Source organism: Nanorana parkeri, unplaced genomic scaffold (assembly GCF_000935625.1).
Source record: "Nanorana parkeri isolate BGI_ZX_2015 unplaced genomic scaffold, ASM93562v1 scaffold376, whole genome shotgun sequence".
Lineage (NCBI taxonomy): Eukaryota > Metazoa > Chordata > Amphibia > Anura > Dicroglossidae > Nanorana > Nanorana parkeri.
In genome coordinates, this window is record NW_017306644.1 from 20,961 (window position 1) to 34,066 (window position 13,106).

At 48.1% G+C, this 13,106-nt stretch overlaps 2 protein-coding genes across 2 annotated transcripts in view; one reads left to right on the plus strand and one right to left on the minus strand.

Annotated features, from left to right (window-relative positions):
- Positions 1-3,909, plus strand: part of THYN1 (thymocyte nuclear protein 1) — an 8,540-nt gene extending 4,631 nt beyond the window's left edge. The window contains exons 5-7 of the mRNA XM_018559016.1: positions 537-632; positions 1,397-1,547; positions 3,866-3,909. Coding sequence (XP_018414518.1) covers positions 537-632; positions 1,397-1,547; positions 3,866-3,909 — 291 coding nt within the window. The remainder of the gene's footprint in view (positions 1-536; positions 633-1,396; positions 1,548-3,865) is intronic.
- An 8,191-nt stretch (positions 3,910-12,100) lies between these two features.
- VPS26B (VPS26, retromer complex component B) overlaps positions 12,101-13,106 on the minus strand; it is a 13,888-nt gene continuing 12,882 nt past the window's right edge. Inside the window, exon 6 of the mRNA XM_018559027.1 lies at positions 12,101-12,563. Coding sequence (XP_018414529.1) covers positions 12,417-12,563 — 147 coding nt within the window. The 3' untranslated portion in view covers positions 12,101-12,416. The remainder of the gene's footprint in view (positions 12,564-13,106) is intronic.

Here is a 13,106-nt window from a genome sequence, read left to right on the forward strand (position 1 = left end):
TATATATATAAACATTTGTTATCGTATAATTTATATAAAACAATATTAACCATTTTTATGTCCATAATAAAAAAAGAATGTAAAAATGTAAGTGGCCAGATTAGTCCTAGAGTTATAGTCAAGCTCAACGACACATACTGAAATCTGGCCTGGGTCTGTAGACTTGAATGACTTCCTGAGCACCAATGTAAACAATGTAGTGGTTTCACATGCTTCTCGGGCTATCCATGTCTGATTTGCAGAAGAAATCCCCCGTTGTTTACAGAACTTAATACATTGGGGTGAAATTTAAATACATCTGAATGAGTCAAAAGAGTGACTCCTCCCCTTTCCAGAGGCCTGTGGAGTGTCAGTTAGAGAGAGGCAGTCCGAAAGCAAACATGTTCTGCTGTGATGTCACTTTAGAAAAACAATAGTGCTCTGTGAATCCAGTACCACTAGCTCCCCCTGTATATCAAATGTTTATGTGATAAATTTGATCTAAATAACAGATCTAAAACGTATTTATGTTTAAGAAATGTTCCTCTTAACCGTAGATTGTGAAGGAGGCGTACACCGACCACACTCAGTTTGACGCCAAGAATCCTCATTATGATGCTTCTAGCACCCAGGACAACCCAAGGTGGTCCATGGTGAGTGAGGGGGGCCTTGTTATCTAAATAAAGTTTAAGCACACTTAAAGTAGAACTCCATCGAGTGTGGATAGGTCAGAAACTGTGTTTGCATCAGGAACATTTTATGTCCAGAGACACAACTGCAGGAGAGGGTGGGGGGTGATTTGGAGCCCAGAGATCATCAGCTTGAAAGATTTTGGATTGCCCATCATTTTCTGACCTAACGATAACGTATAATACCCATGGTGGACCTCGCAGCAGGTACATAGCAATGAATACCTGACGGGGTATCTATGCCTTTCCCGACGGGGTATCTATGCCTTTCCCGACGGGGTATCTATGCCTTTCCCGACGGGGTATCTATGCCTTTCCCGACGGGGTATCTATGCCTTGCCCGACGGGGTATCTATGCCTTTCCCGACGGGGTATCTATGCCTTTCCCGACGGGGTATCTATGCCTTTCCCGACGGGGTATCTATGCCTTTCCCGACGGGGTATCTATGCCTTTCCCGACGGGGTATCTATCCCATCCCTGACGGGCTATCTAGCCCTTCCCTTCCCTGACGGGCTATCTAGCCCTTCCCTTCCCTGACGGGCTATCTAGCCCTTCCCTTCCCTGACGGGCTATCTAGCCCTTCCCTGCTGTTCCCAAAACATTTAACATCCGGGAAAGCTAGCACTGTATGTAATTTTGCAATGGTGCCTATTGCCCTCTGTCTGCAGAGATTTCAGGTGGCAGATGCGTGTTGATTCCTCAGCTGACTCCGGCTTGTCTCTCACAGGTGGACGTGCAGTTTGTACGGATGCTGAAACGCTACATCCCTCTGGCAGAGCTGAAGCAGCTGCATCAGAAGCACAAGGCGTCGGGTGGGCCGCTGCGAAACATGGCGCTCTTTACCAGAGCGCGGCTCTCTGTACAGCCCCTCACACAAGGTGCAGTGTTCTGTGCTAGTAGTATGGGCTTTGGATCAGTTTCCTTTTAGAAATGTGCTGGCATGGAGCCTCACCTAATGAGAGTTTGTGAATCTGTACCTGTAAGTAGCAAGTTCATTTTTAATGGCATCCCCGGCAGCTGCCTATCTATGCTCAGCCTTCCACATTGCTTGTGGGGGTGAACCGAGGTGTAAACGAAGGCAAATGACTTGCTTCCCATGACATCCCCGGTGCTAGTGTGGCCAATCGGCAAACAGCAGTGCCGCCACTGGGGAGTAAAAGGAGTGTGGCATGTACCGCCTCCCAAAGCACCAGGTGTTGTATTTTGCTTTCCCACTGAGCAAATAGAGAAGTGGGGTCATTATAAGCAGCTGCAGGTGTTGCCATTGCCAAGTAAATCTGTAGACTTGCCCTGAAAAAGCAAAGCACGAGAGAACTATGAGGTGAGTGAAAAGCACTCACCTCATAGTTCTCCTTTTAAGGGGAAGATTCAGAAAATGTCACCCCCATGTGTGGTGGAGAGGTCAGGCTTTAATAACTAGGCTGATCATTACAATTATCCGCTAGTACATCCCCCCTCCAGGTGAGCTGGCAGTTATTAGTTTGTGTCATGCCGCCATCTTGTGGACTCCCTATGGAAGTGCATGCAGAACCTCACAAAGCACAGGAGGGTGACACCACTAGGTCAGTGCAAAGGGAGATCTCCCATCATTGTGTTATTTAAAAAAAAATCCGTAATCAAACCCTCCACCTTGACACCTCCTAAAGTAGATTTGGTGGAATTTTATTTTGAAGCCCAATCCAGCCTATTCGACAGGTCCCCACAAAAATGAAAAAAAGATCTGTCTGCAATACTCGCCTCTTCTCCGGCGCTGTCCCCACAGTAATCCCTTTTGATCAATGTATAATAAAGTGCTTCTATCTTTTTTTTGCTCCTTTTCCCCTGACCGGACCTAAGCTGACCCACCTTCCCCTTCCACAGCTGCATACTACTTCGATCCGACTGCCGCGGTTCCCGTTTACATTCAGAGCCACACGTCTTTACTGGCATGGCTGTGCTTGCACATTTCAGCCCCTTTTGACTTCCATGGAACCATCTCTGACTGTCATCGACCTCAGACCGCAGCCCCATATGGGGCACCAATGCACAGACGCAATCGGGATGGTGAAGACTTGCCGTGCTGGATGTAAACAAACACTGGAGGCCATGCCCGTTGGTGTTTGTTTACATCCAGCATCTGTGGAGGGCGAGGGGTGGGTTAGGTTAGATCAGGGGTAGCCAAACTCCGGCCCTGCAGCTGTGGTGAAAGTACAAATCCCATGATGCATCTCTTTCCGGGAGTCGTGGTTGTGAGAATCTTGCAATGCCTCATGGGATTTGTAGTTCCACCACAGCTGGAGGGCCGGAGTTTGGCTACCCCTGGGGTAGATCAACGGAAAGGGGCAAAAGGATAAATGCACCTTGTTTTTAAAGTGCTCCTACCCTTTTCCAAGTTAAAGGAGAACTATGGGGTCAGGGCTTTTCCCCATAGTTCTCCTTAGGGTAACGGGAGGACACAAACTTGCGTCCTCCTGTCACCCTAAGCTCAGTATATAGAGAGCTGTAGCTCGCGGTATACTGAGGCGCCGCAGCCGGAAAAGATCCCGACAATTATGTGAGTGTGAGTGACAGCTGACTCGGCCTATCTAGAGGCAGAGCCAGCTGTACCCGCCCCCTCCCCCGTCCGTTCTGCCAGTCAACACTGGCGGATCGGGGAGGGGGGAATTCAGCCCCTCCCCTGTCACGGCTCTCTGCAGGGACAGGATCGAGAAGTGAGCGAGCGCCGGTATGTGTTCGCTCACCTCCCGATCTACTGAGCCGACCTGTGACAGTCTCATTGTCACAGGTCGGCTAGAACTATGAGGTGAGTGAAAATCACTCACCTCATAGTTCTCCTTTTAAAGTGTATATTAGATCTTCGTGATCGGGTTTAGATCTACATTAGGAAATGAATAAGCTCATTTTCTGGCATTTAAAAACTAAACAGAACATTTATTAAGTTAACGCACCCAGCTGCGCTTGCACATTCACCCAAGCGGTGTTCTTCCCCAACCTAGACATGCTTAATATGCAGGTAGTGACTTTGTACTGTTTTACCTCCTGGCACATCTCCCCACCCCCGCAATTCATTGTGTGAGCTGTTCTCCATAGGTCACTACCATGGTCTGTTCCAAGGCTGCTGATAAAAATATGTCTGTCACGCATAATGATCGTTTTACATTTATACAGCTCCATGCCGATAACGCAGGATTCTTTTTTTTTTTTTCTACCTTTGCAGAAGAGTTTGACTTTGTCCTGAGCCTGGAAGACGAGAAGCTCTAGCAGAGGTCACAATGGGAACTCACACTCCGGTTTATGGATATGTTTGGGGCTCCGGTACAACTATTAGCACTTGTATAGTATTTGTACTTTTAAATACATTTTGTTATCTTTCTGTGTGATGGTCTTCAATGATTAAAAGGATGTTCTCTTAGCACACCTTATTCCTTTACCATACGCCGGCAGTTCAAGCAAGTCTGCAACTGTAACGTTTCACCTTTTTCTTTGCTTTTAAAGGGATGCACCGATGCTAGTATTGGTGCTGATCCAGAGTATTTGGGAGCGTACTCATACTCACCCAAATGCTCCGATACCGGAACTTCCGGTCAGAGGGAAATTTCCTCTGACCAGCAGTGCCGCGAGGGAACATGGAGCCGGCTTCCCAGTCAATCAGGAAGCCCGGCAGTGGGTAATTATTCACCACCCGGCTTCCTGATTGGTCCGGATGCCGGCTCCATGCTGTTTTGCCGTCGATGCTGATGGACTGGGAAAGCCGGCATCCTGGCCAATCAGCATGGAGCTGACCACCAGGGCAATCAAGAAGCCGGGTGGCGGGTAATGGCACTCCGCCAGGCTTCCTGATTGCCCGGGAAGTCAGCTCCATGCTAGGGAAGTACCAGTATCGGTACTCTGTATTGGCGAGTACCGAAAGATAAATATCGGTCCTGAAAAACTGGTATCGGTGCATCCCTAGCTTTTAGGCTGGGTTCACACCTAGGCGTATTGAATATGCGTGTTTGTCGCGCGTTTTTACCGCGATTCGTTTGTCGTGCGTTTCCGAGGGCTACTTGGCTGCATCTCAATGGAAACGCGAGACCAAAACGCCCCAAAGAAGTACATGTACTTCTTTGGGCGTAGGCCGTTTTGTAGCGCGTTCAGACGGGCTGAAATACGGAAAGGTGTGAACCAGACCCATAGAAAACAATGGGATTTTCAAGTTTGTATGTTTTGTAGAGCGTTGAACGTGCGACAAAACGTAAAGGTGTGAACAGGGCCTTAATGTTCTCGTAGAGCTGGATTGGTATCATCAAAGCTCCTGCCTCCTTCGAGGGGCTGACAATTAATATGCATTACTTACAGCACCCCTGTATGTTCAGTCTTATAGCTGACCTCGGCATGCCCCCTTCCCCTTGTTAATTGCTTGTTTAGCCTAAAAAATCCTAAGCTAAAAGCCCAATATACTTATCAAATCTGTGGTCATGTGATGTGCTGGTTCCCGAGTCTTCTATCCCTTTCAGTGCAGAGGAGGCGGGTCTTTCTTTGGGTGCCCACATCGCTGCCTGTGACACTTCCTATTGGCTGTCCATTTTACAGCAGGAGTTTGCCCATGTCTGCTTTATAAAGACTTCTCTGCATACCACCCCTCTATTCTTGACAGTTTTCCCCTTGGGAAAAAAAAAAAGGGGCAAGTTGTCTCTTGAACATTGTCTGACTGTGCAGGGCTGACACTGAATTACCAGTGGCCCTAATGCATCATCGGCCAGTATTGGGAAACAGGAAGTAGGAGGTTGGACACAGAGGACAAGGCTTTGTTTAGACACATTGGTCAGAGAGCTTGGCCAGGAGAGTTCTCAATGAGCCGATTGCTGGCATAATCAATAAGGTATAGCCAATTATAAGAGCCGGTCGGATCATAAGAGTAATAATTGCACGGCTTGAGTATTTTTTTTTAATCTGATACTAATTAAAAACAATTAAAAATAGACATTTAAAACACATTGAAATTATAGACATGAAAAAACACTGCAACCAGAATGGAATTCCTTTAATAGTCCTTCTTGATCGCAATGAAGCGAGCGTTAAAGCGGAACTCCAGCCAAACGGCGAATTACATGCGTGATCAGCTTAAAATCATCATAATGCAGTTCAGACAGGTTTGCGATGTACAAACCCCTAACAATGCATGGCCAGTAGGTGTTTCTTATTACAGCTTCCTGTGTCATTTGTATGCTCATTGGACATACAGCTAAGCTCCTCCTATGCTTTCCTCCTCCATGGCGCCTGCAAGCTGTAGGTTCCTTTTCCACCTGAGATGTAGCAGTGGCACCTCCTAGTTCTAAGAATCTCACGTTAATGATCGGGAACCAATCAGCTTGGTTTCCAGATCTATGGCAGACAATTGAGGTCTGCCATCGAGATCTGGAAACTCTGGAGAACCTGGAATTGAGGTCTGCCATCGAGATCTGGAACCTCTGGGGAACCTGGAATTGAGGTCTGCCATCGAGATCTGGAACCTCTGGAGAACCTAGAATCGAGGTCTGCAACCTCTGGGGAACCTGGAATTGAGGTCTGCCATCGAGATCTGGAACCTCTGGGGAACCTGGAATTGAGGTCTGCCATCGAGATCTGGAAGATGTAGCAGCGGCACCTCCTAGTTCTAAGAATCTCACGCTAGCGATCAGGAACCAATCAGCTTGGTTTCGGATCTCGATGGCAGACAATTGAGGTCTGCCATCGATATCTGGAACCTCTGGAATTGAGGTCTGCCATCGAGATCTGGAACCTCTGGGGAACCTGGAATTGAGGTCTGCCATCGAGATCTGGAACCTCTGGAGAACCTAGAATCGAGGTCTGCAACCTCTGGGGAACCTGGAATTGAGGTCTGCCATCGAGATCTGGAAGATGTAGCAGCGGCACCTCCTAGTTCTAAGAATCTCACGCTAGCGATCAGGAACCAATCAGCTTGGTTTCGGATCTCGATGGCAGACAATTGAGGTCTGCCATCGATATCTGGAACCTCTGGAATTGAGGTCTACCATCGAGATCTGGAACCTCTGGAGAACCTGGAATTGAGATCTGCCATCGAGATCCGGAAACCTTACAAACAAACCTCCCCGCTACAGCTGTCACTTGTGGCCCTCTCTATGTACTCCTTCAGCTCCCAGTGCCTGTAGCATGTTAGACTGAGCACTGCAGTGAAACCTGAATGGCTTGAAACGCACAGCTTCCCACGACGCACTCCAATTTCTGCAGAGTGTGGGGCTGTGGGAAGATAATACAAAGACTGATTTCAGGCAGTTATAGTAGCTGCACTTAACGATCACAGAACTGGGCTGAAGGGTTCCTTTCAATGTCTTTGGTCGGAGTTCCGCTTCAACGTTCGTCTTCCTAATACTCCAATACGTTTCTAAAGGTGTTGCGCCGCCGAAACGCAGCACAGTCCCTACGCGCCCTGCTCCCAAGAGCTTACAATCTAAGCTTGGTATGTGAGGCACAGCCATGTATTAAAAGTGCAGTCTCTCTTACTGACGAATACATCAATTACCATCTAATAAATATATATTATTTCTTTACCAGTCGGCTATACTTGGTATAGAATTGAAATACTGTAGAACACAAATTGCTGAATTGTCAATACGATAATTACATTGTACAGGAGGGATGGCTGTCAATACTGCTGCCGCCACCATCTTGGAAATGTACCTGTTGTATACATAGCAAGGCTTCTACGACAACGCACAGCTGGTGGGCAAAGTGTAGCAACCCGCATTTCCCTCACAGCGGTCAGACCAACAAAGAGCTGAATTCTGATTGGCTGCTACGGGTTACTGCACTTTACCAGCGGCTGCACCGGTTAGGACAGTCAGTTTGTGATTGCAGTAATATTCATGGACGAGGGAGTCTGTCTCTTTAAATAATAAGACCCATGAGGAAATGAGGGGTGGCATCTACATCCAGGGAACATGATTATCAATTAAAACACCACAGAAAGCATTGGTCACAAATGGGGGTAAGCTTGGGTTTGTTTGGGCTAAACCTGGAAGTTAGGATTTAGTGCACGCCCAATCAGCTGCTCCAAGGGCATTCCCTACATGTAAACAAAGGAGGGGAATACCGGTGACATCATTGACCTTATATGGCCACATTAGGTCAATGACATTGGCCATAAGGTCAATGATGTCACCAGCACCCCACCTCTGTCTTTACATGGTGGGAATGTCCTAGCCACTGCTGTTCGGCTGTGCACTGGCACCTAACTTCTGAGTCTGAAGTCAGGAGAACCTACTTCTGTGATGCACAAGCCAGATCCTACAGTGCTTAGGTTTCTGGTCATGTGACATGAGGAACTCCTTTTGGGCCATGTGACCTGCAATATCACTGCATTGTTTGCGGACAGCCGTAAAGCCTTTGTGCACATGAGACCCTATAATGTAATTTCACGCCAGGGATACACAGCTGCTGCTGCGTACAGCCATCCATAGTAATGAATGTCTGTACACAGCTTTATGCTGCAACGTGGCGCAAAACCTGCATATGCGTACAATCCTGGATGCATACAGTCTGTGTGCAGGGGCTTCTGGCTTTATGGTTCCGCAAGTTTATCGGTAACAAATTCATACACAGCCATTCATTACTATAGGAGGCTGCACACGGCAGCCGGGTATCCTGGGCATGCGAATACGCTCACAGTTTCTGCTATGTGGCCTCTTGTGCCCATGGGCACGATACTTAAAGTGACATTAAACCCTCAGATTTTTTTAACATAAACCAATACTGTAATGTGCGCCTTACTGTAATCCATGGTTGTTTCCCTTCTCTTTGCTGCTCTTCCTTTTAAATCTGTATCTCTTCTCATGCTGGGCAGAACTTCTGTTTTGCAGCAGACTGCCTTGTCTCTGGAATGGATACATGGTGTCTGTGTGCAGGTTCACAACCTGAGCCAGCACTACAGGAAGAGGCACTCAGCTGCAAAGGGAAGTTCTCCCCAAGCAGGAGAAGACATGAGGATTTAAAAAGGAAGAGCAACAAAGAGAAGGGAAACTACCATGGATTACAGTAAGGTACACATTACAGTATTGGGTTATGTAAAAAAATCTGAGGGTTTAATGTCACTTTAAAGATGCTTCTCATGTGGCTGCCATGTCTTCAAGTCACATGATCTGGAACCAGACCACAGTGAGACCTGGCAAGTTTGACTTCCCGACCATTTCTTTCACATCTAAATTTTCCAGATGAGATCTTCAATAATAACAGCAGTGTACAAAATGACTGTGTGCGATGCAAACTGTATACGCCCTCCGGTATATGGAGTCCTCCATTGAAGCTTGTTGGTGTTAGATAGAGCACTAGTAAAACGAGAAGTTCGAGGGATCACACCTGTAGAAGTCACAGATCGCACCGATCCGAGGACGGCGTGTATGCCAAAGAAAAAAAGTTTACGTAGCGCTAAGCCGTGGACCGCTATTTCATGCCGCTACAAAAGCTATGGCTGATTCAGACGTTGGTCCTGTCCCACCTGAAGAATTCACGAGGAAGAATAGAAAATCCAGTTTTCCTGGAAGCTGAAATGGAACCGGACTCGGATTGTCGGCGAGCGTAGGAGAAGGGAGGCTTCGCCAGTGAACTTGCTCATTGTATTCGAACCAGGGCTGGCTCTCTGTCTGTCTGGCTGGAAGGTCAATCTCGGTTAAGTATCTACTTGCAAAACAATCGAATTGCAACAATCTCCGCCCATGAAAGGAGAAGCAACTTGGCCGACTACAGTTGGTGCTTTGCTAGTGCACACTGCTATCAGCTTGTTTTGTTGCCTGCTACTCACAGAACGCTGGTGTCGGTGTAGACCGGGGGTAGCAAACTAGAAATTGCCTCATGCATCTGCCTCTAGAAGTCCAAAATCCAATGTACCCATCGCACTCCTGACCGAATAATACCCTTAGGGCCTGTTCACATGAGTTTCAGATCCTGATCAGGTCCGGATCTGCAGGCGCGGTGCTACTGATGCAGTGCGTTTTGGCCGTGTTTTTGATGCGTTCCAGTAAAAAAAAATCTTTTTTGTTTTGTTTGCTGGAGTGGGGCTGTTAGTATGTTAGCTGCAGTGCGTTTTTGACGCGTTTTCTGACCGTACAAAATGTGACATGCAGTATTTTTTTGTCGTAACCTAAACGGACTGCGCACGTGAGAACTGTAGCCCATAAAACACATAGGGATACATTTTGAGTGCAGGAGCGTACGGATCAGGTCAGCACACAAAACGGACGTCGTGTGAACAGGCACTTAGAGTCGGGTGGGTGCCAAAGTGACTGCAGATGCCTCTGCAATCCAAGATGAGTGTATGTATAAAGTCACTCGCACTCCAATAGAATTTTAGGTCAATTGACTCGATTGCTATCGCATCATATAGCGACGTTTTAAAAACAACAGCGGTTCCTTCTTCAGGCACACACAATGTTAGCCTGAAGAAGGAACCGCTGTTGTTCCCGAAACGTCGCTATATGATGCGATAGCAATCGAGTCAATAGACTGTTGAGTCTATTGGAGTGCGAGTGACTTTATACCTACACTGCCTCTAGAAGTCATCCCTGTGGCTGTCAGTCTTGCAATGCCTCATGGGATTTGTAGTTCTGCTACAGCTACGGCCCTCCAGCGGCGGTGAAGCTACGGCCCTCCAGCGGCGGTGAAGCTACATGTTCCCTCATGCATCTGCCTCTGGACGTCATGCCTGTGGCTGTCAAGAGTCTTGCCATGTCTAATGGGATTGGTAGTTGCACCCCAGCTGAAAGGCCGGAGTTTGCCTATCCCTGATTTAGGGTCTACACTGACACCAGAACTCCACAAGCAAACAAAGCTGCAAGAGGTATTATACACACACACAACATTTAGGCCTCATTCACACACGAATCGGCCTGCACGTACAGCTCCGTGTGGGGCCGTACCAAGTAGCTGCCGGGAAGGACAGGTGCTGCGTGTGATTAGAACACAGCCCCCGTCCTTCCCTATGGGGCTACGCGGCCATACGCCCCCCTACGCTCACCTCATTTGCAGGTCCGTAGGGGTGCGGGTTTTCTGGCCGGGACGCATACATGTTCCATTCCGGCGGCGTATGAATATGATCACCCGCACCCCTACGGACCTGCAAATGAGGTGAGCGTAGGGGGGCGTACGGCCGCGTAGCCCCATAGAGAAGGACGGGGGCTGCGTTCTAATCACACGCAGCACCTGTCCTTCCCGGCAGCTACTTGGTACGGCCCGCACGGAGCTGTACGTGCAAGCCGATTCGTGTGTGAATGAGGCCTTAGGGGTGTATTTATAAACAATTTGCCAAGCTGTTGTCTTGCACAATTGTGTGTACATTAGTTCTGTGCAAATGGAGGCAAAAAGAATGCTATTAGCATATTTCCTTCCCAGAATGTAATATCAGCAAAATGCAACGTTAGCTGGAGCGGAGGAACATAAGAAATACATATTTATGCTCATCAGCTCCGTCCAGTGGCCATAATGTGGTATTGACCCGATATTACATTCAACCTGGAAAGAAAGCATACTAATAACAACTGTCTCAATTCACACAGAATGAACGTACATGCAATCTTGCAGGATGAATAGCTTTGCGAATTGTTTATACATGCACCCCATAGTGTAAGCCTAAGCTGAATCCGGCTCGGACAATGCTGACTGCATAGAGCCCCATCCGGCTTACCAAACGTTTTGCAACCCTTGTTGGGATTGTCTGATTGCGCATGCACAGCCAGTTGAATTGAGAGTTTTCGGTCAAGAGCAAAAGGCAAGTTGGTAAAGCAGGTTAAAGAATTGCTCGTGTGTCTCAAAGCAAGAGTCAGCTCGGCCGTAGCTGCACACAAGCAGAGGGCACAAACCATCACCAGACCACTGGAAGCTGGCCAAGGCAAGTTGATTAACAGGAAGTGGCAGCTACAGAAATCTTGAATATCTCCGGGAGTACTTACGTTACATCTCGCTGAACCTGGAGCATATCGACATGCTACCTCAAACCTTCCCAGGGCTGAATCTATTCTAATACTATCATGAACCAAGCAGCTGGCTCTGATGCACATTTAGTTTTTTTGGGAGTTGGACATGTTTGGTTACTAATGCCGTCCATTGTCCATTGCGTGTGATTTAAAGGAGCAACATTTAAAAAGGTTTTTCTTCTCTTTCATTTCTCCTTTTTAGATGGAGTTCCGATTTCCTCTTTTGTTGTATAAAAGTCACATCATATGAACATTTTGGAATCATGGGAAGGAATTCATGCAGAGCAAAGGTCCCCCCATAATGGACAGGACCCCATTGCTCGGAGAAAGGTGCTCGGAATGGGGAAAAAAAAAAAAGGTAGGTTTGTTACCGGCACCGAGACAACGGTAACGGAGGTCAGCACTGACTATACAACCGCAAGGTGAGGAGGTCACTGTCCACACGCAGGAATATTTCCATTAAAGGCCATCCCTTTTGGGGTTTTTTTCCTCTAGGTGTCAGAGAATGGTCTGGGCATCAGTGGCAGGGCAGCCGGTAACTATTACAAGGCAATGAGCATAAAAAGTGTCAACGCAAAAGGTTAAAAGGGGCTGGTCGTGCACGTCTCCCCCACCCGTGTCGCTGAACGTCAAGTAGCAGCTGGAGGAGTGTCCGGCCGGGCCCGGTGAGTGAAGCTGGCCATGCCCATCTGCGAGGCTGACCCACCGAGTGTCTGTGTGAGCACAGGTGGTAATAGGTGGGTGTCGGAGAGGTCCAGTCTGAGTATTTTAGTCATTGAGACCTGTTCTGCTGCCGGCAGGCCGTCACTCTTTTTCCATATCCCCTGCGGCAGCTCCACTGTGTTGTGGTCGGTTGTCGGGGTGGGTTCCCTCGAATCGTTGAGAGGCAATGGCGGCCTGGTGAGACATGCTCTTTCTCACGACGTCCCCTTTACGCCATAACACCACCTCCTGCAAGAGGGTGAGCAGGAAAAAGGTTAGTGGTCAGCAAAAAGAGAAAACCATCCAGGGAAGGAGGGCAAGAGATATACACGACAAAGATGGAGGGAGGCAACAGGAAGAATGAAGCAAGGGGTAGGGAAGGAGGGAGGCAGAGAGAGAGAGTGGGAGAAAAGTTGGAAAGGGGACAGGAGAGAGAGAGAGCTGAAGATGGAAATAGTGAGTGAGCTTAAGAGAAAGAGCGCAAGAGCGAGATGGAGAGAGAGAGCGCAAGAGCGAGCTGGAGATGGAGAGAGAGCGCAAGAGCGAGCTGGAGATGGAGAGAGAGCGCAAGAGCGAGCTGGAGATGGAGAGAGAGCGCAAGAGCGAGCTGGAGATAAACGGGAGAGAGATGGAGAGAGCGCAAGAAAGAGCTGGGGAGAGCGAGGGAAATGGAGAGAGCAAGAGAGGGCTAGAAGAAATGGAGAGAGGGAGCGCAAAAGAAAGCTAAAGATGGAGAGAGAGAGAGAAGAGCTGGATATAAAGGAGAGAAAGAAAGGGCTAGAGATAGAGAGC